Source organism: Thermomyces dupontii (assembly GCF_041956625.1).
Source record: "Thermomyces dupontii strain NRRL 2155 unplaced genomic scaffold VTN31scaffold_8, whole genome shotgun sequence".
Taxonomy (NCBI): domain Eukaryota; kingdom Fungi; phylum Ascomycota; class Eurotiomycetes; order Eurotiales; family Trichocomaceae; genus Thermomyces; species Thermomyces dupontii.
Window position 1 is genome coordinate 125,874 of NW_027192314.1, and position 27,530 is coordinate 153,403.

Consider the following 27,530-nt stretch of genomic DNA (forward strand, 5'->3'; position numbering starts at 1 on the left):
ACAGCTTTTGGAGGACTGCATGTCTATAAGTAAGATCCTATCCCCGAATCAATAGTGATTGCCATCTAACGCTGATGCAAAACAGGCAGGTAATAGGTAGATAGGTACATTCGAAGTTCGAACCCAATGTCCATCAAAGGCTTTTGCTCCCGATCACATGAAATCATCATCCCCCAGGTCATCATCATCATACACAGTAATATCCTTGTCGAGATCACGCCCCGTAACCAAGCTAGCCTTTGTCTTGGCCGCCTTGGTCTTCTTGGAGCTCTTGTCTGCGGCGCGCTCCTCGCGCATCTTCTCGTTGCTCAGCGTCGTCAGCGCGCTGGCCACTTTCCGGATCTGCTCACTCGGCAAATCGCGAACGAGCGCCTTGGCAAATTCGGGCACCCACAGCGCATACTGCGGCTTCTTCGCATTCGCCGTCAGCAGCGGCAGCAACGCCGCCGACAGTTGCGAGAATTGCTCCTTGGTAGTGGGCTTGAACACCGGCAGCGAGCTGAGGTCCATCACCGCATTCGGGTCCGACGAGTCCCCGCCGATGGACACCACCACGGGCTTCCCTGCCCCGCGACCCCGCGTCCGGTTCAGGTCAAGGTCACCCAGCAAATCCTCGGCGTGTTTGAGATCGGCCTCCTTTTCTGTCCGTCGCAGTCGTAGGCGTCGCTCGTACTCGTCTTCCTCTTCGTCTTCTCCACTCTGTTTTTGCTCCTCTTTGCGCCGTTGTCGTTCCCGTTGGTGCTCTGCGATCCGCTCTGCTCGGCTCTTCTTCTTAGCGGCTGCTTCAGCTTCGGCTTTGGCGGCGGCGGCGGCGGCGGCCTTTTCGCGCTCTGCTTCCGAGTCCTCCGCGGCGTCCCACGAGTCAAGAACCTGCAGTGACCGTGTCAGCCCGCATCGTACGAGAAATGAATCGCTGAGATGGGGCTCCTGACTCACCTCATCCTCCTCGTCCTCAAACTTGCGACGACCCGCAATCTCCGGCGGGGTGCTTTCCTCGTCGTCTGCGGCAGTCCGTTAGCATATCTCCCCTCATCCGTCGCGACGCCGGCGGCGCTACGAACCCCAATTTGCAGACGCCATTGTTACCGTTGAAACCAGCGCGGTGTTTCAGGAGATCAGGAATCAGAAACTTCAGATAATCCGTCCTTTTACTCGACCGTAATACAAAACCTCGAGCGACGCCGCACTGTGACGCCTAATGTCGTGCTAGTCTGCAGACAGCCGGACGAAAGGCGCAGCCTTTGCGAGAGTCCTCCCAGACAAGATTGTATCACCGTCGACCCATTTCGAAGACTCTTCTTTATCTCCAAAAAAATACGGCTTCTGAGTGGGTGGCATGGAGGGGCAGAGTCACGTGACTCATTAGATCGCTGTCCCGTACCTTCTGCCCGACTCTCATCAATTACGTCATCTGACTGACTGACTGACTGATCATGCGAGATGGACAACAAAGTACACGAGGCTCCAAGGTTACGAGGATGAATACAGTCGTACGGTTTCATTCATATCCTAACTCATCTAATCATTAAGTCACAATCACAGTATTGAGAGCAATCCGTCACAGGTTGACAGCATTGCGGAAGTTGTTGCCGGCATACACAACCTTGTCGCCCAGTTCCTCTTCAATGCGCAGGATCTGGTTCAGCTTAGCCAGACGCTCAGAGCGCGCCGGCGCACCAGTCTTGATCTGGCCGGAGCGCAGACCGACGACAATGTCGGCAATGGTGACGTCCTCGGTCTCACCGGATCGGTGCGAGACCATGACACCCCAGTTGGCGGCGTACGAGTCCTTGGCAGCCTGGATGGCTTCGCTCAGGGTGCCGATCTGGTTGACCTTGAGCAGCAGGGCGTTGCACGACTTGGACTCGACGGCCTTCTTGATGCGCTGGGGGTTGGTGACGGTCAGGTCATCACTAGACTGCATTAGCCGGTCCTGTAATTCATGCAATCTGGCTTGTGGCATCCGTGGTCTTACCCGACGATCTGGAAGTCAGAGGTCTTGAAGAAGTAGCTCCAAGCCTCCCAGTCATCCTCGGCGAAAGGATCCTCAATGCTGACAATCGGGTACTTGGCCGCCAGCGACTTGTACAGATCCGCCAGCTGCTCGTAGGTGAGCCACTTGGACGGGTCGCTCTCGGGGTTCTTGTAGTCCAGGTCGTATTTCTTGGCGTCAGGCTTGTAGAACTCGCTCGAGGCAACGTCCAGGGCGATCTTGATCTGGCCAGTGTAGCCGGCCTCCTCGATAGCAGCAGTGATGAGGTCCAGAGCCTCCTCAGGAGTCTGAAGGTCGGGAGCAACACCGCCCTCGTCACCCACGTTGCCGGCGGACAGGCCGTACCTCTTCTTGGCCAGAGACTTGAGCTTCTGGTAGACTTCAGCACCCTGGCGGAGACCCTCGGAGAAGGTAGGCGCGGAACTAGAACTTGGTCAACTTTGCATTCTCTCACCCCCAAGCCGTTCTCGCAACTTACGAAGGCACAATCATGAACTCCTGGAAGGCGAGGCGACCGCCGGCGTGAGAACCACCGTTGAGGACGTTCAGGAACGGAACGGGCAGGACGTAGGGCTTCTTGGTGCCCGCGAGGTCGGAGATGTGAACATACAGCGGGACGCCCTTCTCAGCAGCACCCGCCTTGGCAACAGCCAGACTGACGCCGAGGATGGCATTGGCACCCAGCTTGGACTTGTTCTGGGAGCCGTCCAGCTTGATGAGGAACTCGTCGACCTTGCTCTGGTCCTTGACGTCGATGTTCTCCTTGATAAGGGCGGGGGCAATGACCTCGTTGACGTTCTTGACGGCAGTCAAGACACCTGCCCCAAAATAAGCTTACTATTCTCCGACCATTTACTGTGGTGAGGCTTGATCCTGCTTACCCTTGCCGAGCCACTTGGACTTGTCGCCATCACGCAACTCGTGAGCCTCATGCTGGCCTGTACTGGTCAGTGACCGATGTTGAACTTGTGAAAGGGCAATCACGCACCCGTCGAGGCACCAGAGGGGACAGTGGCGCGGTGAAGACCAGTCTCGGTGATAACCTCGACCTCGACGGTGGGGTTACCACGCGAGTCGTAAACAGAGCGAGCGTGGATCTTGGAGATGGGCATTCTGTCGAACTTGTGACGGGACAAGCTTGGACAATTGGAGAAGAAGAGCAGGTGGTAGCAGAGAGAAATTTAAAGGACGGAGGGGGATGGAATGGAAAATATTGACGCCGTGAGTCGAGTCTCAGAATTTGACCGCGGGGAGCTTCACCGTAACCCGAAAACAGCATCAAGGGCAGTGTTCCCGGTTTATGGTGCTATTTTTCACTGCAATTGCGCTCCAATATGGCCAATTCTGGCGCTCAAACGGAGAGTACATCTGACTCATATTGCAATCGAGCTTGATGCTACTGCTTGTTGCTTCTACATGTTGATGCTCGTCGCCTTGTTGAAAGCGGATGGCGGGGCAGATTTGATCCTACAGTAATATAGTACTGTACGTAGTACTATAGTACACTCGTACCTAACATTGCTGAATACAAGAGTTGAAGCAGATCGGCGCCTATATGTAGCTCAGAGGCGTTCGATGACAAAGTCAATCAGCGTTGATCAATCCTCGCTCGCATCAACATGACGGCTGGCGTTGAAGACCTGGCGGAATCATGAACTCCGTCACCTTCCGATCTCACAGCGGGTCCGGTAGACTCGAATTGCGATCAAACTGTGCGATTCATCCGAATGGACCTGTCAGACCTCGATTCCTTCGGGCAGCAAGATTGCATCGGTAGAATGGATGAGTGTACGAAGGTCTTTCTCCGCGAGATTTTCGTGATACCTCGGGCGATGGACATAGGGCGAGCAGACGGGTTGATGCCTGATGTGACCGGCATCAAGGAGGGGCAGTTTGCAGTGTTTGCACGTTCTCCCCCACTAACCGTATCAGGTTAGTCTCTTTGGAGCTGAAGGTGATCACGTGTGCACCAGGCATTGGCCTGTCGTCAGCGACGTTGAGCTGCGTGCTGAGCTGTGGCCCTGTGTAGACACTGCCAGACAGATACCCAACCTGTTTGATTCCCCCTTTGTTTACGACCCCTTTCAAACAGCCTTTTCTTTTGCTTGTCCGCCGCTCCAGTCATGAACGGCACCAATGATCCCGAAAGGGCGCAGGCTCTTGAAGACTACAAGAAGAGCTTGCTGGAGCTGCGAGAATGGGAGGCGAAGTTGAAGGATCTGCGCATGGGCATCAAAGACCTCCAAAAAGAGTTTGATCAGACAGAAGAGAACATCAAGGCGCTACAAAGCGTCGGTCAAATTATTGGCGAAGTGTTGAAGCAACTGGACGAGGAGCGATGTAAGCTAGCAATGGCCTGGAAGTGGGCAAACAAGGATGACTGACTCTGGCAAGTTATCGTCAAGGCATCATCAGGACCTCGATATGTTGTCGGGTGCCGGTCCAAAGTGGATAAATCGAAGCTGAAGCAGGGCACGCGAGTCGCCCTCGACATGACGACGCTGACGATCATGCGCATGCTGCCGCGCGAGGTCGACCCGCTCGTGTACAACATGTCGCTGGAGGACCCGGGGCAAGTCAGCTTTGCCGGGATTGGCGGTCTGAATGAGCAGATTCGGGAGTTGCGCGAGGTGATTGAGTTGCCACTCAAGAATCCGGAGCTGTTCATGCGGGTGGGCATCAAGCCGCCCAAGGGAGTGCTGTTGTATGGACCACCCGGTACCGGCAAGACTCTGTTGGCCCGAGCAGTAGCGAGCTCGCTCGAGACCAACTTCCTCAAAGTCGTCTCCTCCGCAATCGTGGACAAGTACATTGGTGAGTCCGCACGCCTCATCCGAGAAATGTTCGGGTATGCCAAGGAGCACGAGCCCTGCATCATTTTCATGGACGAGATCGACGCGATTGGCGGGCGGCGGTTCTCGGAGGGCACGTCAGCGGATCGAGAAATCCAACGCACACTGATGGAGTTGCTCAACCAACTCGACGGGTTCGACTACCTGGGTAAGACGAAGATCATCATGGCCACCAACCGGCCGGACACGTTGGATCCGGCGCTCCTGCGCGCTGGGCGGCTGGACCGTAAGATCGAGATCCCGCTGCCCAACGAAGTGGGCCGGCTGGAAATTCTCAAGATCCACGCGAGCTCCGTCAGGACCGAGGGCGAGATTGACTTTGAGAGCATCGTCAAGATGAGCGACGGCCTGAACGGGGCAGACTTGCGAAACATCGTGACAGAAGCGTACGTCTTCTAATTCCTTCTAAAGTACTCTATGGCTAACGTTTTGTTTAAAGTGGCTTCTTTGCAATCAAGGACGATCGCGACGCGATCAACCAGGATGACTTCAACAAGGCCGTCCGCAAGGTCGCCGAGGCGAAGAAGCTGGAGGGCAAGCTGGAGTACCAGAAGCTATAACCTCAAAACCTCTCTCGTGTACCATACCGGATCTCGATGTTAGAAACGAGTATTATGAGTCTTCTTAGCGCTGCCGTACTGATATGATGGATTAACTCGGCTGATAGACTTGATCGTAACGAGGTATAATATCATATAGCACAGATCACCGCTGACATGACCGCCAGCTCCAGATCCAACACCGCCTCCAGTAACCCTCGCTTAAACCGGCCACCCTGATTATCCAGCCCTAGATCGAAACATAACAAGAAAACACAGAAAGAGACTATAAAAAAATAAATCACTACAGATCCTCGGAAAACCTCGACTCCCTCGCCCCTGAACTCCAACTCCTCCTCTCCGCCCCAGGCATCGTCGGCGGCGGCGGAAGCTGCGACAGCTCCTCCGGCAGCAATCCCGACGCTGAACTCGATGCTGACGCTGGTCCCGGCCCCGTCGCAATGGCTAGATCCCGCTCCGTCACGGGATTACTTGCCAGCGGCGCGCGGCGATCCTCGACGGCGCTGGAGAACTCCGGCGTGGGCGTTTCGCTTGTTGTGCCGGCTGTGACCGCATCCCGCCTGCGCTCCATCTCTTCCTCAATCACCTCCGGCAGCTGTGCGGACGGTGGCGGCGGCGTCGCCGCAGCAGTAGCGGTCGGGGGGACGGTGGTGGTGACTGTCTTGCCCCGGCCACCGCCGCGGCTCATGCGGTTCTTGAACCACGCCTTGAGCCTTGATTCGGTTCGCGGGGACGTAGCCATGGCCATTTGGGAAGGCGGCGTGCTGGAGATGACCACGGGCGGCTCAATGACGCTGACGCTCTCCTCCGTTCTCGTGGACACATTGGTCTCCGCAGCGACGAGGTCACCGTTGGGAGGTCGTTCGGCGGAGGCCTCTTGAGTCGCAGTGGGCTGCTCCTCCTGCTCCTTCTCCGTTGGAGGTTCGCGCCCAGCAGCTTCGGGGCGTTCCGATTTGGGTTCTTCCGCTGGGGGTTCAGCTTCTTTTTCCGCAGCTTCTCGTCGTCGAGTCTCTGCTGCCTCGGCCTCTCTCTCTTGCTCAGGCTTAACCGCCGGGGCAGGTTCTTGGCCCTTTTTCTCTTCTCTAGGCTGGGCAACACCAGTGTCCTGCTTCTTGCGCGTCAACGACCGTGACTTTTTGGGCAACATTCCGACAATCGCCTGTTGTTCGGGGCGTTTCTTCTCTCTGGGGGCTGTTTCCGATCAGCATGCATCAACAGGAATATCGTTCAAGGACAGTGGTAACCTTTCCGCTGCTCGGCTTGCAGCTCTTTCTCCCTCTCGCGCTCCAGCTTCGTGAGCCATTGTCTTCTTTCCTCGTCCAGGCGTTTCTCGATCTCTCTCGCCTGTCGCTCCTCCACCCTACCGGTGATCTCATCCAGGGTAGGTTGAATGCGCGCACGGGCAATTTCCTCCACATCCGCCTCGGTCACATATCTGTTCCCGCCGATGGGGATCCTCCTAATGGTCTCGAACTGGGCCGAGATGTCCTCTTTCGCCCGCTCCTGCGCGCGTTCCTCCAATTCCCGCAGCATCGACGGCGACAGCTTCCCCGTTTTCGCGTACACTTGCTCATCCATTTCCTGGATGGCCGCGCTGACGTTGCGCCGCGCGATATCCATCAGTGCCTCTCGATCCCGGGTCCTCTTCTCGTCCACCTCGCGCAGCCGGCTCTGCAGCGTCGACATCTGATTCCGTATTTCCTCGGAACGCTCCCAGTCGAGCCGCGATATATCGCCCTCGCTGGACGTGCGCCGTCGAAGTCGCCGCGTGAGACTTAGACGTGCTGGCCGCGGGCCCGGCGCAAGACCATAGTACTCTTGTTGTGCGACGAGATCCTCTTCCTCCATCTTGGCGAGCGTGTCGGCGGCCCGCTTCTGCGCCGCTTCGTGCAGCGTCGGTGGCCGGCGAGTGGCGTTCTGCTCGTCTCCTTCTGTCCAGGAGTATTCCGAGTAGTAGGATAGTGGCCGGGACCGTCGTTGCTGCATGGTGGTAGCGAGTCCTGCCGAAGCTGCTTGCTCTTCTTGCGTACCCATCACAGCGTACATATCCTTTGCCATTGACACCGCTGCGGCTCGTAGCTTCTCGCGATGTCTCTGTTCTTCCACCTCGATACCCACGGGCGGTGTCGAAGTATATAACCTGACATTGGACTGCGCGATGTTGTGGATCCTCGCCGCCTCCACCGAAGGCTCCAAGTTCTCCAACACGGGAATCGGCCCCTGACTCGCTCTATGGGACCTCGTCGCGGCGGAAAGGGCGTAAGCAGATGTAGTCATCACATCGGAACGAGCCACTGGCTCGGACGGGGCAGATCCGGCTCTGCGTCGACTACTCCTTACAGCAGCTCCCGTGGCCGCGGTCAGAGCGCCAGGATGCATCTGCAAGCCTCCGTCATTAATATCGCGTGCCTTCTTGCCTCCTGCTGCATTCAAAGACTGCTGTCGCTCGAGAGGCGTCGGCGAAGTCTGCAGGCGCTCCCGCGCGGCCATGAGAGCCGCTTTGTAGATTTCCGGATGTACCTTGCCAACCGCCGGCTGGGGCTCGGGACTCTTGGTTGTCGTCCGGGCCAGCACGGCAGCCTTTTCCGCGTGGTCCTGAAGCTGGGCCTCGGGCTTCCACCATGCCTCGACGGGTCTCTTCCGACTGGCATGCGCGAGGCTCGCAGCGGCTCCGGCGTTGGAGAGACTACAAAGCTGCCGCGTGACTGGTCATGGACAATTCATCAGCCCACGGTCATGGTAAACTCGAGGAACAGATAATAAGGACGTTATGCGCACATACATTGTTCGCGAGGCTCCGCCTCGATGGCATCGCTCCCAGCACGCTTGCGTGCTGGATCAGTCACATACAGCGCAGCGGTGGCGGCTAGATTGTATCACACACTATCAGCAAGGGGGGAACACATAGTACTAGCCATGCAGACACGCATACCGTGGTCCGCCAATCTCGCACTCGAAGAACCCCCATGTCGAGCATCCGTGCAGGTACATGTTTTCGTCGCCATTGCTGCTGGTACTAGGTATTTCTATCTTGCCTTATTGTATTGTAATTCTGCGCTGGCGTTGTTAATGGGGATAATAAGATGGTAAGAATGAAGGTCCCTTCTTCGAGAATAATACTATGTAATAGCAGCAATGCCGGAGAAGCGCATCATCCGGTGGGCCGGGGAAGAACATGACCGGATGTAGTACCGAGAAAGTAAAGGGAGACAAGATATTTTTTCCTGGGAAATTGGAACCATAAGTCTGAAGCGAACCGCGAGCTCCGTGACAGAGTACTTACTACTACAGTACATCCCTTCGCGCAAAGAAGCACAATCGCGATAGTGACGTAGTTCCGTCAGGCTCGTTCCAGACCCCGGCAAGGTATTCTCCCCATTGATCCACTAGTGGAGCCACGAGTTGATCACTTGCCACAGCTTTGGTGCCTGAGCTAGTCCAATTGGGGAAATGCTCTGCTTGTTTGTGGCGGTGCAAAGCATAGTGATTGGCTACACGAAGGATAAAGGTTTTGTGGCTGACTGGCTGGTGAGGCTTCGTTGGCCGAGCAGGAAGATGATTGGACAGCCGGAAACGAGGACCAAACTTTCCTTTTAGAGAACTGAGAGAACTGCGACGAGAGCCGCATCCTACAACCTACATATGATGTCATTTGTCGATCGGTATTTTTTTGAAATAATGTACGGAGTATATTGAGGAAATATTGAGGAAATAAGGCCAGTTGGTGCATTGGCATATCGAATAGTTTACAAGCGAGACAAAGCGAGACCAATCAAAAAAATTACATTTAGGCCTGTTCAAGTGACCCTGCTCAAGTGCGCCAAGCTGAATGCCGGAAGGGCTCGGATTCGACAAAGATCAATGAACGGCGAATGAACACGTCATGACTAAGGTTAGATAATGCGGCTGGAAATGCATTATGCTCGCAAAAGGCATTATGATTACATATGTGGATGAGACAGCGCTTTCAAAGCTCGAAAAACACTCTATGCAGACAGCAGCGTCATGATTAAACCCGAAATAACTCACCGCCATCCTTAGCATGGTCATAGCATTAAGCGCTGGAGATGTGAGAATTAAAACTGCTACCACAGTCCCAGCATCTTCAGAATGTCGTGTCGTGCAAAGAAGGATCGATTGATTTTCCCAAACACGTCTGCACCGGGTCAGCGGGTGCTCAAAATGGATATCTTCGAAGAGCGGACTTACACATCGGAATGGAAAGTAGACATACGGCGATCTGGATTGAGCCGATAATGATGAACGGGATGCGCGTCCCGCTCCGCGCGACAAACCAGTCGTATGCAAAGTAACATAGGATGAAGCTGAAGATGTTCTTGAACATCAGCATGGCCGTAAAAGCTTCGACAGCGATTTGACCTGTTCCTGTCAGTTAGACCCTTCCTAGTAGTGTGGTGTGATCACTTACGATGTGCATCCACAACGTACAAGGCACTGGCAACAGTGCCCAAGACCATGCCGACGATCACAAAGGCGAAAAACACCTCCGCCAGAAACCAGCCGTATCGCTCAATGTCGTCTGTGACAAAGCCGAATCCGTAAAGGCCAACTCCACAGAAGAGCATCTGGAAAAAGACAAGCGGGATGCGGAACTCAGGCTCGTAGACACCCTTGTTGAGCTTGACCATGACCTTCATGATCCAGTCCGACAAGAGGCCGGATATAGCCAGGCCGAGGATGGATCCGATGAAAGCACCAACGTACATATAACCCGTCCTGACCTCGTCAAACCACAGTGGCGGCCCAAGGAATACTACTCCCAACACCACGCCGATCAACACAGTCCACCCAATCATGACTCCTTGGATGAGACAGGCCTAAAACGCGTCAACACATCTTCTGACAGTGGTCAAATAAGACAATGGTTTATCTTACCCAAACAATGCCAGGATGAAGGAAGAGAAGTGGAAACGGCCGAAGGAGCAACTTCCAAAACTTCTCGTCCGTCTTCCTACCGTTGAACAGCTGGATGCGCTGCCACAACGTCGCAGGTTGGGTGGCTGCGGAAGTAGCGGGCTCCGAGTTGCTACCTTCGTTTTTATATGGTGTCTCTTGAGCTGTCTCTACTGCTTGCGCCTCTCGATCTACCTGGCCCGGCTCATAGACTGTATTGTCCGAGTCGGACGGTCTCCCTTGCACGCTCCCCCGCGTGGGGACCTGAGAGTCGCCAATGAAGTCGGTGTTAAGCTTATCGGCACGCCGATATGCGGTCTCTGGGACAAAGAAAATCATGATCGGAAGAAACGCTCCCAGGAAGATGGCGACGAAGTAGAAAGACCATTCCCAGCCGAGCGAATCGGTGATCTTGCCAACAAAGACCGGGGTCAAGAACGCGCCGCCAAACAGTGCGACGTTTGACAATGCCATCCGCTTCCCGCGCTCCTGTCCCACATTAGTGGCCATGGTGGGACACACTGAGACTAAATGCAAACTTACATGCACGAAATAGAGATCACCGACGCAGGTGTTGACCAGGGCCTCGAACGGCGCGAGTGCAAATCCCTGGAAGACTCGAGCCGCTTGGAGGCTGCGGAAATTATGATTGCTCGCACCCGCCCAGGCGCAGCTTATGATCATGAGAATCTGACCCAGGATAAAGAGGTGGCGCTTTCCCCATACCCTGGCGGTTGGGACGCAGAGAAACCCCGCCACCCCAACTCCGAGCAGATGGTATCCAGTTAGCAAGGCGACTTCCGTAAAGCTTTCTCCGAACCATGTGGCGACTGTCACGGTATTGGCCGCGAGAATCGGGCTCATGGTGGTGCAAATGACCGCAACCAGGGAAAGGATGGCCAGGATCGCATCGCGCTTCCAAAGTGGCCAGTTCTGACAATTCAGCCTGTTAGGACAAGAGCCCGGAACGACACCCGAAGTAGAATCACCAGCGTACCAATGGATCGTTGGGATCATCGCTCGGCTGCGGGACGAGGACGATGGGCACCGGGCCGGAGCGGTCGTACTTGAGCCCAAGCGATTCTTGCTCGGGCTGTCCCTGGGTGTCATCGATCACGTAGGATGTCCCTGTTCGATCACAGTATGTCAGTACCCAATGCCGCAGAAAACACAGGTCTGGAGATACACACCTGGGACGTGATCTTGCCCCCGCGGTTCTATCACCCCGAGCCCCATGTTGACAGGCCAACGGATCTCGAGCTGCGCGGATGTTGGTCACATATGCTGCTGGTAGGAACGATGAGCTATTTTGTAGTTATTTACGAGAGTACTTATATGCCCGAATTTGTGCTGAGCACACCACGTTTCCCGTTCAGCAACGAAGACGATGCATGTACTCCTCAATTTTAGCCTAAGAACAAGACGCGTATTCAGAATGTTCGATGCAGAAACTGCCGATCTGATCGTGATTCGCGGTCAACTGGCCAATGATCTTCATTGCTGGATGATGCACACCCCCCTGCACCGTCTTTTACTCGTACAAAACGCGAAAGCATACATGCGGGGAAGGATGGACAGCTGTGTTGCGCTGCTGGCCAATCAGAGGCGTGTTTCTGCAAGGGGGACCAGCGACTGGGACGAATGAACGGACCGTTTGACTCAGCCACCAAAAGGGAAAGCTTTGGGAACTATTCAAAGTCATGTGACTTGAATTGATTTTAACTACCTGTTGGAGGCTAGTTTATTATTACACTAAGCCTAATTCAAATTACTTAGGTTAGTTAGTGGAATTAATAATGAAACTGACAACTCGTACTAGCCAGAAGGAGAAAGTACGGAGTAAGATGTCCCATTACAGTACTCGTATTTGAGCGTGTATCAGCTAGAGTAGGCCTTCCATCAGCTCCGAGGTGGTCAGACAGCCAGACTTCTCTGACCACATCCTTCAAGCATCTTCCGTCCAGCTGACTTCCCGTTCCTCGTGTGGAATCATCGACGTTGCTCACAATGAAGGTGTTGTCGTTTTCCGTGGTGGCAGCTGTCATCCTTTCTGGTGCTGCAGCTCAGGGGGTGGATGGGCTCCCCAAGTGCGCGGTAAGCGATCATTTCTCCGACCCAACTGCGAACGACGATATCAGATACTGATGTTGGGCCAGCAAGCCTGTGTCACTGGTGCTATTCCGGAACAATGCAACGGATTCGATGTGGAATGCATCTGCGGGGACGAAGCTTTTATCGACAAGATGGCCTGCTGTGTTTCCAAGGAGTGTGAGGGTGACGACATTGATGGTAAGCAAGATCGTGGCGACTCGTGCGGATCGCACGCTAAGCACAAGCTATCGCAACAAACAGCCGTCCTTAGCTTCGCAAATGGTATTTGCACCGGCGCGGGCGTGAACGTGCCCACAGAGATGCCACCTAACCCCTGCGGCAACGAGCCGTCTGCCACGAAGTCCTCGACCACGGAATCCTCGGCGACGAAGGAGTCTTCCTCAGAGACTGCCTCTGCTTCGTCGAGCGAATCCGCCGATTTTGCTGCTCCTACTGCCACTGCCCATACCGGGATGATGGCTGCTGTGGGCGCCGCGGGTGCGATGGCCGCCCTGGGCCTCCTGTAACGGGACGTTAAGCTGGAGGTGATACTTTGTAATTCCTGGAAAGATTTCGCATGACTTTATGCATGATTGTAGTACATAGTACCTGTAGGTAGTTATGTCATTCCTTATGCCCGCAACTGGCTTTGATTATCATCGTGGCCCAGATGAATCAAGTAAGCTCCAAATGACCTGCATAGAAGGGATAGCTCGGAACCCCCGGTACCCGAGGCTTGCAGTTTAGTTGTGTGCATCTGGAAAACTGTGGGGTGGCGGCGTGGCCTTCACTTCGGAAAGTCGGCAACAACAGTCTCTTAGTATGGATGAACGGAGTACGATGTCCGGGGCGACTCCCAACGCCTGTCCTCCGTACCTCGGGACTACTTGCAATACTCGTACCTGATGCTAGTGATAATAGGCAACCGGACACAGTTACAAAAGGGGATTGTGGACTCGAATGTGACAAGTTTTCATGCTGATGATCTCTGATGATCTGATTTTCTCTATGCCTTGAAGTCTTCGGACTGCCCAAAAGACCAACAGTTCAGAACTGACTGGTGGACTGAACCCCTGGCGAGGTGATGCGCTAGACAGGAATTGGAATAAGGCTGGCGGGGACCTCCTACATCGTTGAACCCTAACCTCTAGGCGCCATGATCAATGTGGGAAAAATTAATCAACTGTAGAGTCGTATTGTAGAAATCATAGAAATAAATGCCGATAACTATCACTGGTCCTTCATAGTACTGATGTAGTACTTATTATTGTACTCCGTATGCTGGGTTTAACTACAATTGATTCCTCACTATCGCCCACCATCTCTTTTACTCTCTGATCATCTTGCTCGTGCCATTCAGTTCGCATTTCCTTTCCGTGGGTGCAAAGTCGCTCGTTATTGTCTTTGACCGAGTCGCTCCTTTCATCCTCACCTCCGTCTCTCTTTGGACTCGTTGAGTTCTCTTCAACTTGTTGAAAATCTCTTCAGTCCGTAGGCGGATGCCTCCGGTTACTTGTTGTTACTAGACCTTGTAGCTCGATTTCAGGCTTCATGTTATCTGTATGTTCTGTCCCTCATGACCTGTGACTCCGGACTGATCATTTGTGAAGTTTCCAGCTAGCCTGCTGACCGTTGTTTGCGGTCTGGCGTCCAGTGCGCTGGCGGTCTTTCCCCTGGGGCTTTACCCGGAGGCGACGAAGGAATTTCATCCTTTGGGACTCCAAGTGCCAGGTACTGCCACCGAGAAACGTTTTCAAATTATCGGAGTTAGGTAAGAGTGTTCTGCTGCATGATTAACGTGCTCACTGACACCTCCCATGCCTCTAGTTACCAGCCGGCTGGCAAGGATGATGATCCCCTCGGCGATAACAAAGATACCTGTCTGCGGGATGCCGCCTTGATGCAGCGGTTGGGTGTGAGTTCCCTGGGACGTGTTTGATTCGTGCCCGATACTGACCGCGCATGTTAGATCAATACCATTCATGTCCACAACGTGGACCCCGGCGCCAATCACGATGACTGCGCTTCCATCTTCAATGCTGCCGGCATCTACATGATCGTAGACGTCGTCTCGAATGGCAGCCTGGACCAGGCTCAGCCATCGAAAACCTATAACAAAGAGTACATGAAACATGTCTTTGGCGTGATGGAAGCTTTCAAGAATTACCCCAACACAGCCGCCTTCCTCATCGGAGAAGTTATCGACGAGCAGACTGCCAAGAGGACTCCAGAGTATATTCGGGTATGGACCAAACACCTCTGCCTTGTTCGTGAAAGGCAGCTGACCAACCTCCGAACAGGCGGTACAGCGGGATATGAAGGACTACATGGAGAAGCACATCAGGCGCCAAATACTCGTGGGCTACTCGGCAGTCGACGTTCCTGAGATCCTTGAGGGTCCAGCCAAGTATATGGAGTGCGATATATTCGACTACGACGACAAGTATGATTATATCATGCGAACCCACTCAGATTTCCTTGCTCTCGAATCGTCCTCGTGGTGCGGAGATGCCACCTCCACCTCCAGCGGCTACGATCTTCTCACTCAATTCCAGAACTCGTCCCTGGCAGTGTTTTTCTCGGATGTGGGCTGCAATCATGGCCAGCCTCGGAATTTTTCCGAGGTTCAAGCCCTCTACGGCGATGACATGACGAAGGCATTTTCGGGTGCCTTTATCACTGAATACTACGACCTGGTGGCCGTCAATGACTCCGACACGATAACGCTCTCGGTCGAATACGAGAACCTTCAGAACCAGCTCTCGAAGCTGAACCTGGAGCATTTGGAAGAGAGCCACACGAAGCCTGGCTACGTCCGGAAACCCGATTGCCGAACCGATCTGGTCTCCACTAAGTGGTCTTCAGCATCTTTTCATATCCCAGAGCGCGCGGACGGCATCGATGACCTGATCAAGAACGGCACACGGGATAGCGTGCACATTGGCAAGCTCCTGCCCGTGCCGCTGCAGGCTGAACTCTCTCAAAAGGTGTACGACTCGAAAGGCAACGAGGTGACGGGCATCAAATTTACGAACCTGCACGACAGCTACCCCTACAACACGCCTGTTGAGTATGAGTCGAGCAGTGAGGAGTCGGAGGACGCTGCCATATCTGTGCGCGCGTCTTTGGCTGGTGTTCTGGGTGCGATGGTCGCGATGGTGCTGTTTTTGGTTCTGTAGATGAGCTTAACGACCGAACTCATTCACAGTTCCTCGTAATAATTGATAGAATTCTATATTATTGATGCATGAGCTGTCTTTTCATGGGCGATCGAGTGAGGTTCGGCACTTGGAAGGTGGCAGGCAGTCGGAAAGATCGCTTCTGGGGTTGGAGATACTAACTTGCGCTCGTGAAGAAACTGCCTGTTGATTGCAAAATACTAAGTACTACGCAGGGACACTTCGAGAGTTGGGATGGTGGAGCGTTGACAAATTCTTAGGATGAGGTCCGAGTTTCAATGTTTAGGATCCTCTGGCGGCTTCAGTTATACATAACTGCTAAGTTAGTAGGTACTACCTATTCACTTTGTCGTAGTCAACCGGATCAGCGAATTGAAAATCGCTTGCAATGACACCGAGACCAACCCATATGGAACATGAATGGCTCCCAATAGTTGATGTACTTGATTGTTGCATAGAGCTGATCAACCAACAGCCTTTCGTCTTTTTTGACCTCCCCTCAACTCTGCCCCGCGGCGCCGTCGAGAAAAATGGCCGACGCAACACTGCAGAAAGACCGCCATATCAAGTACTTCCTCCGCTGCCTCAAGACCCTTCTACCACACCACTACACGTCCGGTGACTCGAACCGCGTTCTTCTAGCCTTCTTTACGGTCGCCGGACTGGACCTTCTCGGCGTACTGCAAACAAACACAACGGCCGAGGAGCGGCAGGGCTACATCGACTGGCTGTATCACTGCCAACAGCCGTCTGGCGGCTTCCGAGGATTCACGGGGACCATTTTTGGTGACAACAGTGTGCGTAATTCGGACAATGAAGCATGGGATCCGGCCACCGTGCCTGCTACGTTTCTTGCGTTGGAGACGTTGCTGATTTTGGGGGATGATCTGTCGAGAGTGGATCGGGCTGCGTGTCTCCAATGGCTGCCTCGGCTTCAGAGAGAGGATGGCAGTTTCGGGGAACTCCTCGGCGTGGATGGCAAGATTGAAGGAGGTCGCGATCTGAGGTTTTGCTACTGTGCTGCGGGGATCCGCTATATCCTCCGCGGCAAGCAACCGGACCTTTCTCGCGACATAGATGTCAACAAATTGGTGTCTTATATCGTGTCTTGTCAGGTATGCTATCTCGATTTTGCCTGCCTATACGTAGACTAACTTTTCGAGACTTACGACGGCGGGCTGGCTGAATCGCCGTTCTGTGAATCCCATGGTTGATGGCCTCTTACTCTCCTCCGTGACATGATGTCTAACAGCTTTCTAGCGGGCCTGACATACTGCGCGATTGGCGCCCTGTCGTTCCTACGCCGAACGGCGGACATCACAGTGCCAGTCAACGTGCTGGTTCCCAAGACCCACGAGTTTGAAACACTTCTGCGCTGGCTGGTGTCCCGCCAAACAGCGGAGCTGGACGTCGAGGAGACCGACGAGGACAGTCTGCCAGGCGACAAGAAGACCGAGTCCGCTCCCCAGCCAGAGATTGCCGTCGAGCACAAGCCAGTGCCAGAGCGAATACAGAATCTACCCCCGATCATCCCATCCGAGGAGAGTAGGAAATGGGCTGGTTTCAACGGACGACTTAACAAGATCGCCGACACATGCTACAGTTTCTGGGTCATTGGGGCTTTGGATGTACGCACTTCTTTTTCCTTGACACACGAAATGGCTAACTCGGCAGCAGATCTTGGGCCAGGCATCGTTGATCGATGTCGCTAGTCACCGCCGGTACCTTCTCGAAAAGACGCAGCACATGATGGGCGGCTTTGGCAAGTGCGTGGGAGATCCTCCAGGTAAGTAAACATCGTGCAATCATGTCAGTACCCCAGACTAACTTCTGGCAGACCTCTACCACTCGTACCTGGGATTAGTCAGTCTCGCAATCCTTAATGAGCCGGGATTGGCGACTGTCGATGCAACACTGTGTGCCAGTCGGCGAATGGTGGAGAGCATTGAGTCGGTGAATTGGTGGCGGTATTAACGGTTGAATAGTAGTCGTCACTGAATATAAGAACAGCTCATTAAGTTAACCACCTGGGATACGTCATTCGTCACTTGGGGGGAAAATTTCCAGGGGTTGTGGAGGAGGAGACGCCAGACGAGAAGAGGATTAGTCAGCTACAATAAGATCCGTGTATGCCTGAGCTATCAGGCTAGAAAATATCTGCCCTCCATCCTGCCATGAAGCGAATCCAACTCAGATCAAGGCCGTCATCTCCTATTGAGTGATCTGGCGACCATTAAAAAGGCCCGTTCTGAATAGTGTTTCTCTGACAGCCAGTCTCGCCAACCATTCGTTCTCTGTTTCAGTGTCTGCAGCACCGGCGTTGGTTCGTTTACCCTTTCACTGACTAAAGTCCGACTCGGGGCTTGTTTCGCAGTATCGGCTTTCTCCTGGTGATTTTCTGGTCGACTTCTTTTCTCTAATCGTACATTTAATAGACAAAGCATGCTCGTTATCTGACCTGTACGACTTGAATCTGCGATAGTTGGGTGCTGTTTCGGCTTCTGTTCGAGCGTCGTTCTCCTCGTTTACGTCCCAGAGCCCAACCCGTAGCTCTGGGAAATCAGCATCCCCTGAACTATTCCCCATCCGATCAAAACGGATCATTGTGACACGATCGAATGAAATCTAAACGCTATATTTACGATTGAATGGCCAATACGTTCTGCGCTTTGCTCAAATCACCGCCGGCATCGTACTCCTCGGGTTGCCTTGCTCGGAGCTTCTACACATGCAGTCGGCACGGAAGAGAGCAGAGATCCAGTCCCAAAAGGAAAAACTCGCCAATTCGTACAATGAGTTGCTGCAGGAGTTTTCGACCAAGGAACTGAGATGCGTGGGAAACTACACATTGGGGCGCCTCATCGGGAAGGGCTCGTTTGGCAAGGTCTACCTCGGGACGCATAAGCTCACCAATAACTCCAAGGTACGACCAATTCGAGAGATTGTGAAATCAGGAATGTTGCGGGGCGCTGATTCGGATCAGGTGGTGCTCAAGTCCTCCAGCAAGGATGACGCAAACCTCGCGCGCGAGATCCACCACCATCGTCAGTTCCTTCACCCTCATATCGCGCGGTTGTACGAAGTCATAGTCACAGAGAATCTGGTTTGGCTGGTTTTGGAATACTGTCCTGGTAAGCACTGGAGGACGGTTGACGGCTGCGAGATGACTGACCAGGGTAGGTGATGAATTGTATAACTACCTGTTGCGCCATGGACCTCTCCCCGTTGAAAAGGCCCAGCGAATATTCGCGCAGCTGGTCGGCGCGGTGGCCTACGTTCACAGCAAGTCTTGCGTACATCGAGATCTGAAACTAGAAAATATCTTATTGGACAAGCACGAGAACGTCAAGCTCTGTGATTTTGGGTTTACGCGGGAATATGACGGCAAATCCAGTCACCTCCAGACATTTTGCGGGACCATCTGCTACAGTGCCCCAGAGATGTTGCGAGGCGAGAAGTATGCCGGCGAAAAAGTCGATGTTTGGAGTTTGGGCATCATCCTGTATGCCTTGTTGGCTGGAGAGCTCCCATTTGACGAAGACGATGATCAGGCGACCAAGGCTAAGATCCTGACCGAAGAGCCCAAGTTCAATGACAGATTTCCAGAGGATGCACGGACATTGATCAGCCGGTTGCTGTCGAAGCGGCCTTTGTTGCGGCCGAGCTTGTCCGAGATCCTCGACGATCCTTTCTTAGGCCCGTACGGTGCGGAGCAAAAACAGATTCTTGAGACGCCTCGCCCATCGCCTTTTTCGACGCCGTTGGAAAAGACAACATTACTTCGCATGAAGAGCGCGGGTGTGAATATCGACCAGGTGATTGAAAACGTTTTGGCACAGAGATGCGATGCCCTCGCTGGCTGGTGGGCATTGTTGATCGAGAAGGAGCAACGGAAGGAGAAACGACGAGAGCGTAAGAGGAAAGAGGAGGCCGAGGCAAAGAGTCTTCATCGACTCAGTGCTGCCAGTAATCGCATGGAACGATTGTCGGCTGCGCTAGCCGAGGTCAAAGAAGAAGGGAATGATTCATTACAGGACAGGGGTCGCCGGGATCGCAGGAGTTTACCAAACTGTGAGTGAACCGGGTTTTCTCATTCGACTATGGAATGCTAATACTGGGAAATAGCTGCGCTTTCTGTTCCCGATGTGCCCAAAGTGCCCGAAGAGTTCGCCGGTTCCGAGTCGAACCCGCCTCCGCCGGTCGACAAAGACTCGGTACGATCGCTCAGCTCGTCGCGACGGCCCAGCGCTCCGCATCCAGATGATAAAGATCGTCGCCGGTCACGACCAAGCGTGCTGCACATGAGCGCGTCTCAGCCGGAACTGACGTCGCACTCGAACGGGATTTTCAAGCGCCGCGGTCGTCGTCACCAGCATTCGTTCATGAGCCAGCTAGCGTCGCTCAAGCACTGGTTTGTGGAATCTGCCAAGCGTGCCCGATCTCCTCATCCCCGGACACCCAAGATCGGGGCGGGCCCGTCGCTAAAGCTGCGCCTGGAGAAATCCAGCCCGGACAAGAACCAGGAGGCCAACAAGAAACAGGAGGCAGCAACGAGTCCAGGCCTCATGGACCTACCAACCCCGACGACGGTGAAGCGGTCGTCCAACGCGAGTAGCCTGGCTCCGAGCAGTGCCTCCTACGCACACCACCGCAACTCGTATACCCGGACCAACCGGGGATCACAACGTAACTCGCTGTCGCCGGCGCCTCATACGCCGCGCAGCTCGTACCGACGATCGTCTGCTGGACTGCGCGGGCGCAAGTCCACGTCGTCGTCGGTGTCTTCAATACGCAGCATCCACCACGCCCGGACGCACTCGAAGGCGTCGTCCGCCTCAACGAATAGCTTGGAGACGGTGTCGACTCCGGCAGCATCGACTAGGATCTCGCGCTCCCCGCATTCATCGGTGAAAATGCTCCCCGCAACGCCGACGCCCAATACGCGGTTCCCAAGCAACATCCGACTGGTACGCAACGGGAACGGAAGCGGCGTCGGCGGACAGCAGCAGCTCCCCAGCGAAGGGTCGAGCATCTACTCGGTGTTCAACGAGAGTGCGCCGGTGATGGGGTCACCGGCTTCGGGCTTCGTCTTCGCGCGGCGCAAGCGGACGATCTTTAAGGGGCCAATGCTGCACACGACGCATCTGACGGGCTCAACCGGACCGGGCACACCGACCTTCCCAGCGGATTTAGATGAAGGCGGCAAGCTGGGGCGCCTCAAGTCGGCCACACGCAAGAGCCAGATCATCATGGAAGAGGGTGATGAAGAGGACATTGAGGAGGTGGACACCTTCAGCAACCCGGATGAGGCCGTGGATCTGGAACTCAAAACGCCGATTGCAGGGTCAGAGGCGGCGGGCACGCATCCACCGATGCTTGCGCCGCCGGCGGAAATACGGCCCGGAGGTCTCCCACAAGCCCAGGACCCTGAGTCTCTGGCTCCGGATGAGCTACCGTTGCCCGAAGGGCGCGCACTTGATCCCTCGCCGACCGACGTGCCGGTGGGAGCAGGGTCCCCCACTGCTGCCCAAGCTTAATTTGTTCTTTTTTATTTTTTTATTTTTTATTTTTATTTTTATTTTTTTTGGACCTCTGTTGTTGAACCTGCCGTTATTTTGGTATTTGTTTTTTTTAGGACATGATATTTTGTCTACAACAGCATTTGCTTTCCCTTCATTGTTTATACCCCGTTTGACTCTTGAAGATTTGTGATACGATGCAGCGATAGACGAACAGTGGATTCATATATGTATCCGTGATATTGACAATAATACATACCTCGAAAATAAGTGGTACCTATATACATACGCCGGGAAAACACCTCAACGCCTTGAGCATTACTGTACAGTCTAGCCAGGTTCGACCCATCGTCAAGTTAGAAGTACGCTCTGTCGTCGGCCCTACCGCTTACTTGTCCACGGTAGGCATTATTCACATTCGGATCCATGGCTGCAGGCTGTCGATATGCGCCGTTGTGTTGTTGGCCAGCAGCGACAGCAGAGAGACGATCTGGAGGCGCCTCGGGAGCGGCAGGGTCCGCAGCAGCAGCGGGGACGAACTCCTTCTCACCCGAGACGGTATTCCGCGTGCGCACGGCGGGGAAGAGATCAATGGCGAAAGAGAGGATATAGAACGTGAAGATGTACGCAATTACTATACCACGTCAGTTTCAAAAGCAAGGTCTCAAGAGGAAGAGGAATATAAATGCTGGCTTACCCCATTCCAAAACAGCAGCGAGATTCTGCCGGCCGCCACGGCGCAAATACACGCCAAACACAATTGCCAGGGCGAGCTCGACAAGAATGAACGCGAGCTTGATCCAGAAACTGATGAAGAGTACACGGTGCGCGCGACGGTAGGCAATGCCGAGCCGGAGGTACTGCAGGCAAATGAACACAGAGCTGATGAGGTATCCGCCGCTAGTCGGCCTATCAGCAACCGAAAGGGAAGAAAAAAAAAAATCCCATCCCGGTCGATAAGGCGTCTTACATGAACAGGATCAAGAACCCATTATGCAACCGCCCATGCCTTTGGGTATCAAAAATCGACAATAGAATCAACCCTGCCGCGCCCGCAATCGCAAACACGATCGACAGCACAGAGCACGTCTTGTCCCAACGGCCCTTGTTCGGCACGAGCTTCCCCGCATGCCGCAGCCAGCGCTCGGAGAGGAAGGCGAGGTCGAGAAAGACCACCGTCACAGTGCTGCCCGCGATGAAGAGCGGTTTGAGTCGCGAGGCGCCAATGTCGGAGATGAACCTACGACGCCCAAGTTAATTGATCAGCATTGAATCACGGTAAGAAAGTACTTTGTGTGTGTTGAATTTGGGGTGATGATTTACGCTATTCTCTGCCCCGGTTCCATGCTTGAATATTGCGGTTTCCCGTCTGCCGCCCAGCTGGAGATCAGCGCGGTGAGCATGGCGAGCCACATGCTCGCCGAGATGACGGGGAAGATCCAGTACGAAAGTAGCCGCATCTTTCGTCGTCGTTGTCGTCTGTGTCGGGGACGGTCAAGAAAATGGTCACTCCATGGGTTAAGAATATGAATTGAGATCTACGGCATTTATACAGGTCAAAGGAGCGAGGCGTTGCAAGGCGCTTCACGGCGGACTACGTCATCGGAGGTTGCTGCGGTCGAAGAGCAAAAAATCAAAAACCACAATGATCAGGCTACAACTTTCCCGATTTGTATATAGTTAAGCTTAAAGCGAATCAAAACTTACGGTTGAACTTCTCAAGGGTTTCAAGAGTCGATCTCGGAGATACCGGGGATTCGGGGAATGGTTATTGGTGAGGATGGAGCAATTCCTCGCTAGCTGTTAACTGATTGGAATTATTTTGGATATTGTTGGAGTGATTGGCGGCTGAGTATAATTGTTTGTGACCGTTGTGGATGAGTAAGCGGGAGTTCGGCTAGTTATAAACTCACCGTCACTACATATAGTTACGGACTTTTCCTCTTCTTCTCTATTGGAGCGTGTGTGCGTGTTCCATTTTGGTGTATTGTCGGATTGTGAGTTGTTTATTGAGTTCGTTTGTTGCTTAACGCTTTGCCGAGCGGTAATGTTACATGCATTATCCACGATCCTGCCGTCAATATCTGCCTTGCACAGCCTTTATGGATTGTAAGCAACTCTCTCCGTAGTACTCTGGATATCACTCGGCACAGCGGAGTTGACTTGCACCGAGCCGAGGCTTTTCATGCCTCACTCTCAGGGGCTAGCTCGTCTCAAATGAATCAATACGGAACTCTCCCTGCCCCGAATAACTTGAAGAGACCTTGAAAGAGCCTGACGATAAAAGTCGAAAGCGCAGTCGCAACCGCTGCGAACCTTTTGAGTATGATCGAAAAGACGAGCCTTCGCAGATCCTCAAGATTACGCGGATTGATCGAGTCCTCCATGATCCGGATGAAGCAACCCTAGTCTATTTGGGTAGATATTATCTAGTACATTACGAAGCTTGCTTTCGCGATGGATCGAGGTATTAGATGTATTATTATTAGGATCAATGCCATCATTGCCCTCTATCCGAATGTAACAGAACTGTCCCTGGTATATTCCCGCAAACATAAAGAGACCCGAAGAACAGCAATGAACAAAGCACGTCAGGACACACCGGCGGGCACCCGGCAACAGACGACACAGTGGCCCAACTCAACACATTCATTTTCGGCGTCGCCTTGCGCTCGCGCGAGTTTCTCCTCTTTTTCGAACTGTCTGGTTTGCCGACGGCGGCGGTGATTCTTGCTCCTTCTCGTCATTGTTATCCTCGCTCTCCTCACTGCTGGATTTGTACGACGAAATTGACACGACACGTCCAGGTGTTTGATGCGGCGGTGCCTCTGGGTACCAGTCGTACGCTCCAGGTTCCCAGTATCGTGAGTGCCCGCCAGTGTATGGGTCTCCACCGGAAAATGATCGCTGGCGAGGGTACCAGTACGGGTCGTTGGGATGCATCGGCCCATACGGTCCGTCTCGCGGCGATGGACCTGAACGAGGACTGCGTCCATTCGAAGAGCGGTTTGCATAGGGGTTTGGGTCTTCCCATTGCCACTCTCGAGAACTCCGTCGCCGATCGCTCCTTGTCGTCTCCTCCAGAAGTGAGGTGCGCTTCTTCCGTGTCTCCTTGGCACCCCGGGGCTCACTCCGGCCGCCACCCGCTCGCCTGTGTTTCCGCTCCAGGGCTTCAATCTCCTCTTGCGACAGGCGCACATTCTTCTTGCCCAGGACGTGCGCCCGTCGTATCTTCGCCAATGCTTTCTCCACCAGCAGTTCTTCCTTGTCCTGCATCGCCAACTGCAACGCGTACGCCACAGTGCTGTCCGCATCGTCATCCAAGTCATACTCCTCGCCCTCTGACTCGTCGCCGTATGTTTCGTATCCATAATCCCGAACCCGCGCCGTCTCACCCGCCCAGCGTAGCCAGGCGGAATACTCCATATCTACATCGTCCCACTGTGTCGCCCATCTGCGGGCCTGCTCCTCCGGTAGTGCCCCGGGTGGTCTTCCCCTTCGGGGCAGGTGATAAGGAGTTCGCGGCCGACCACCTAGACCGCCTCCTGGGAAAAAGCATCCTCGATTGGTTTTTCCATCAGCGCTGCATGGCCCAGCACCGTCACGCCCGTAGCGCCAATCAGCCACAGCACAGTGGCGAAGGGCGACGCCCACAAGCCCAGCGGCACCGCGACAATGAGCAGGGCAGTGTACAGCTGCGATGAAGTCGCGCGGAAGATGCCAATGTCCAGGTCGCGGCCCTTCAGCTTTCCGATTCCGTACAGACCGCCGGTCACCAAGATAATGACAAACAACAACAGCCAGTTGGTGAGCAGGCTGTAGATGCTGAGCATGCAGAACACAACAATGTAGTTACTGGCGAAGTAGGACAGATTGTAGTTGAGCCGGCTCTGCACCTCGGCGAAATTCGCAGGCTTGGATAAGCGTTTGACATCGAGGAACTCGGAGATGGGTCTCAGATTCGACAGCCGCGAGCCAAAGGACTGCGATCGCACGGTGTTGAAGCGGTCTGAGAACCGCGAGGTGATCAAGTCAAGCGGAATGGGAGCCATTGTGAGCGAAAGACGGGAAGAAACAATCGGGGCAGAATAGTGATCACAGACAACTTGTCGAGTATTCACTATCTGTGAAGTATTTCGATACAAAGAGCGTGGAAACTGGGATCAAGGATGAAAAACTGGCAACGTTGACTTTGTTAGCTACCCTTTTCCTCTTCAGGGGCCAAACAAGCCAAACCTTGGCCAATCCTGGTGCCTGGATGTGCCTCAGGCATCTATAGGCTCCGACACTCGACGGCTACTACTAGTAATTTTCAACGCAGCCGTTCGATTAGGGAGCCCGCGTGCCACGGAGTGTCACGACATCTCGCATTGAATCGAGTGTCTCCAGGCTCTCCATCAGTACTACGGAGTGCGCGTCTGGCGGTGTCTTCTTATAATCTCGAAGCGAGCAACTGGGCCGCTGTGACAGCACAATCGTCCCATGTTAACGGAGATAAACTTACTCCAGTGAATCATATCTCTGATTGATTCTGGAGTTCTGGACACCGTTGAACACACCGCCATTGGGCCACGTTGTTAGTTGGCTGCATTGCGGAGTTCGTGCTGGGTTCATCGGAAGCCTGACGGCCTGACGCCCTAAATCCGGCGAGCCCCATGCAATTTGACAACTGACCTTATTGGTGCGTTTGTTGGATCAATATCACGGTCGGTGAGACTGCGACGGTAGTGACCAGTTCAACATGAGGTTCTCAGCACTTCAATTCCTGGTCCTCGCCCTGCTGGCGGTCCTGACTGCGGCATGGACCAAGGAGGGTATGCACATTTCGACGGAAGAGACTTGATAACAGTTTTAATTGACGCCTGCAGACCATGAAATCTTCAAGCTGCGCGAGGAAATCATTGCCAAGGAAGGTCCCAATGTGACGTTCTACGGTGCGATCGGCCCAGTGTCTTTCGCTTGGCTCTTTCCGTGGCTAACGGTCGATTAGACTTCTTGGGCGTGAAGCCAAATGCCAACTTCGATGAGATCAACAAAGCCTATCGAAAGCTTTCCCGACAATTGCATCCGGACAAGGTCAAACGGGCCTTTATCGCAAACAGCTCGCGAAAACCCCGCGACAAGAGCAAGGACAAGAAACCGGGTGTCCATGTCTCGAAGGGTCCGTCGAAACGTCAGATCGACAAGGCGGTCAAGGAGGCCACTGAACGAGCCGCCCGCTTGAATGCCGTCGTGAGCATTCTCCGAGGCCCGGCGCGTGACAGATACGATTACTTTCTCCGACACGGATTTCCCAAGTGGAAGGGCACTGGATACTACTACTCGCGCTACCGGCCGGGGCTGGGGACGGTTCTGGTCGGTCTCTTCTTTTTCTGCGGTGGGGCAATACACTATCTGGCTCTGTTTCTGTCATGGAAGCGACAGCGCCAGTTCGTGGAGAGGTATATTCGGGAAGCGAGAAAAGCGGCGTGGGGAGATGAACAAGCTCTGGGCGGGATCCCGGGGCTTGATGGGGGTGTTGCCGCTCCGGTTCCCCGTCAACCGACGGAGGACTCCGTCGTTGCCATGAACCGACGGCAAAGACGTTTGATGGAGCGTGAAAGTCGCAGGGAGAAAAAGGAGACCAAGAACGCAGGATCAGGCTCAACGGCCCCTGCTGGCGACACCACAGGCCCAGTCGGGCAACGTAAGCGCGTTGTTGCCGAGAACGGCAAAGTTCTCATTGTCGATTCGCTGGGCAATGTCTTTTTGGAGGAAGAAACGGAGGATGGCGAGACTCAGGAGTACCTGCTCGACGTCGACGAGGTCCCGCGACCGACTGTCCGGGATACAGTCGTGGTTCGGCTTCCAGTCTGGATCTACCGCAAAGCTGTGGGCCGATTTATCAATCGACGAGCTGGGGCTTCTACGCAGTCAAACGAGGCTGCGCAGGAAACTGTTGCGAATGCCACTGGTGTCGCAGGTGGTCAGTCGCGAAGGAGAGGGAAGAGAGGACAAAAGCAGTGATTGTATATGGTTAAATAGGCAAGCTGTATTCTTCTAGCCTGATAATCATAGAATATCCGGGGGCTTTGACTGCGATGGAGGTTGCGCAGGCACATGGTCCACTGGTGTCCACCGAGTACAGACTTGCATTCGACACATCATCGTCCGCCCCCGGGCCTACAATGCGGTGAGCATCCAAGGCGTCCAGCCCCATGTTTAAGGAAAAGTTAGCTTAATTGGGTGGCTGCAGTCAGGCAGAGTTGGTTGGGTACAAATAGGTACATCATAGCGCTCGCAATGACTTTGTGTGCCATCTACATCATACTATCGTCCATATCGGTTCACTTTTTCCGAAAACAGGTATCAAAAGACATTCATAACAGTCATACCAAAATTCATCAAAATCGAGAAATCCTCCCAATCGTGTCGCAAAAAGG

At 54.0% G+C, this 27,530-nt stretch overlaps 13 protein-coding genes across 13 annotated transcripts; 6 read left to right on the top strand and 7 right to left on the bottom strand.

Moving 5' to 3' along the window:
- Positions 1 to 153: 153 nt before the first annotated feature.
- On the bottom strand, positions 154 to 1,080 carry VTN31DRAFT_6803 (uncharacterized protein; the record flags this gene model as incomplete). The annotated part of the gene is made up of 3 exons (XM_069407454.1): positions 154 to 870; positions 937 to 1,001; positions 1,062 to 1,080. The coding sequence occupies 3 exons, from the start codon at positions 1,078 to 1,080 to the stop codon at positions 154 to 156; spliced, it is 801 nt and encodes a 266-aa protein (XP_069258106.1).
- A 478-nt stretch (positions 1,081 to 1,558) lies between these two features.
- VTN31DRAFT_6804 (uncharacterized protein) lies at positions 1,559 to 3,105 on the bottom strand (the record flags this gene model as incomplete). Its single annotated transcript, XM_069407455.1, has 5 exons — positions 1,559 to 1,913; positions 1,976 to 2,416; positions 2,472 to 2,811; positions 2,875 to 2,931; positions 2,982 to 3,105. The coding sequence occupies 5 exons, from the start codon at positions 3,103 to 3,105 to the stop codon at positions 1,559 to 1,561; spliced, it is 1,317 nt and encodes a 438-aa protein (XP_069258107.1).
- A 1,011-nt stretch (positions 3,106 to 4,116) lies between these two features.
- VTN31DRAFT_6805 (uncharacterized protein) lies at positions 4,117 to 5,405 on the top strand (the record flags this gene model as incomplete). Its single annotated transcript, XM_069407456.1, has 3 exons — positions 4,117 to 4,333; positions 4,388 to 5,231; positions 5,285 to 5,405. The coding sequence occupies 3 exons, from the start codon at positions 4,117 to 4,119 to the stop codon at positions 5,403 to 5,405; spliced, it is 1,182 nt and encodes a 393-aa protein (XP_069258108.1).
- A 283-nt stretch (positions 5,406 to 5,688) lies between these two features.
- VTN31DRAFT_6806 (uncharacterized protein) lies at positions 5,689 to 8,410 on the bottom strand (the record flags this gene model as incomplete). The annotated part of the gene is made up of 4 exons (XM_069407457.1): positions 5,689 to 6,596; positions 6,650 to 8,110; positions 8,188 to 8,271; positions 8,338 to 8,410. The coding sequence occupies 4 exons, from the start codon at positions 8,408 to 8,410 to the stop codon at positions 5,689 to 5,691; spliced, it is 2,526 nt and encodes an 841-aa protein (XP_069258109.1).
- A 1,080-nt stretch (positions 8,411 to 9,490) lies between these two features.
- Positions 9,491 to 11,555, bottom strand: VTN31DRAFT_6807 (uncharacterized protein; the record flags this gene model as incomplete). The annotated part of the gene is made up of 7 exons (XM_069407458.1): positions 9,491 to 9,561; positions 9,615 to 9,785; positions 9,835 to 10,243; positions 10,302 to 10,808; positions 10,863 to 11,252; positions 11,317 to 11,447; positions 11,510 to 11,555. 7 exons carry the CDS (start codon positions 11,553 to 11,555, stop codon positions 9,491 to 9,493), a joined length of 1,725 nt encoding a protein of 574 aa, XP_069258110.1.
- Positions 11,556 to 12,326: 771 nt separating this feature from the next.
- VTN31DRAFT_6808 (uncharacterized protein) lies at positions 12,327 to 12,937 on the top strand (the record flags this gene model as incomplete). The annotated part of the gene is made up of 3 exons (XM_069407459.1): positions 12,327 to 12,413; positions 12,476 to 12,608; positions 12,672 to 12,937. 3 exons carry the CDS (start codon positions 12,327 to 12,329, stop codon positions 12,935 to 12,937), a joined length of 486 nt encoding a protein of 161 aa, XP_069258111.1.
- Positions 12,938 to 13,961: 1,024 nt separating this feature from the next.
- Positions 13,962 to 15,589, top strand: VTN31DRAFT_6809 (uncharacterized protein; the record flags this gene model as incomplete). Its single annotated transcript, XM_069407460.1, has 5 exons — positions 13,962 to 13,970; positions 14,021 to 14,181; positions 14,238 to 14,325; positions 14,380 to 14,652; positions 14,711 to 15,589. 5 exons carry the CDS (start codon positions 13,962 to 13,964, stop codon positions 15,587 to 15,589), a joined length of 1,410 nt encoding a protein of 469 aa, XP_069258112.1.
- A 530-nt stretch (positions 15,590 to 16,119) lies between these two features.
- Positions 16,120 to 17,563, top strand: VTN31DRAFT_6810 (uncharacterized protein; the record flags this gene model as incomplete). Its single annotated transcript, XM_069407462.1, has 5 exons — positions 16,120 to 16,704; positions 16,753 to 16,798; positions 16,850 to 17,217; positions 17,267 to 17,375; positions 17,427 to 17,563. 5 exons carry the CDS (start codon positions 16,120 to 16,122, stop codon positions 17,561 to 17,563), a joined length of 1,245 nt encoding a protein of 414 aa, XP_069258113.1.
- A 754-nt stretch (positions 17,564 to 18,317) lies between these two features.
- Positions 18,318 to 21,126, top strand: VTN31DRAFT_6811 (uncharacterized protein; the record flags this gene model as incomplete). Its single annotated transcript, XM_069407463.1, has 4 exons — positions 18,318 to 18,512; positions 18,573 to 18,720; positions 18,770 to 19,660; positions 19,715 to 21,126. The coding sequence occupies 4 exons, from the start codon at positions 18,318 to 18,320 to the stop codon at positions 21,124 to 21,126; spliced, it is 2,646 nt and encodes an 881-aa protein (XP_069258114.1).
- Positions 21,127 to 21,464: 338 nt separating this feature from the next.
- On the bottom strand, positions 21,465 to 22,568 carry VTN31DRAFT_6812 (uncharacterized protein; the record flags this gene model as incomplete). The annotated part of the gene is made up of 4 exons (XM_069407464.1): positions 21,465 to 21,742; positions 21,806 to 22,008; positions 22,079 to 22,348; positions 22,432 to 22,568. 4 exons carry the CDS (start codon positions 22,566 to 22,568, stop codon positions 21,465 to 21,467), a joined length of 888 nt encoding a protein of 295 aa, XP_069258115.1.
- A 1,189-nt stretch (positions 22,569 to 23,757) lies between these two features.
- VTN31DRAFT_6813 (uncharacterized protein) lies at positions 23,758 to 24,534 on the bottom strand (the record flags this gene model as incomplete). The annotated part of the gene is made up of 1 exon (XM_069407465.1): positions 23,758 to 24,534. The coding sequence occupies one exon, from the start codon at positions 24,532 to 24,534 to the stop codon at positions 23,758 to 23,760; it is 777 nt and encodes a 258-aa protein (XP_069258116.1).
- Positions 24,535 to 24,641: 107 nt separating this feature from the next.
- Positions 24,642 to 25,160, bottom strand: VTN31DRAFT_6814 (uncharacterized protein; the record flags this gene model as incomplete). Its single annotated transcript, XM_069407466.1, has 1 exon — positions 24,642 to 25,160. One exon carries the CDS (start codon positions 25,158 to 25,160, stop codon positions 24,642 to 24,644), a length of 519 nt encoding a protein of 172 aa, XP_069258117.1.
- Positions 25,161 to 25,849: 689 nt separating this feature from the next.
- Positions 25,850 to 27,114, top strand: VTN31DRAFT_6815 (uncharacterized protein; the record flags this gene model as incomplete). Its single annotated transcript, XM_069407467.1, has 3 exons — positions 25,850 to 25,922; positions 25,977 to 26,042; positions 26,099 to 27,114. The coding sequence occupies 3 exons, from the start codon at positions 25,850 to 25,852 to the stop codon at positions 27,112 to 27,114; spliced, it is 1,155 nt and encodes a 384-aa protein (XP_069258118.1).
- Between the last annotated feature and the right edge of the window lie 416 nt (positions 27,115 to 27,530).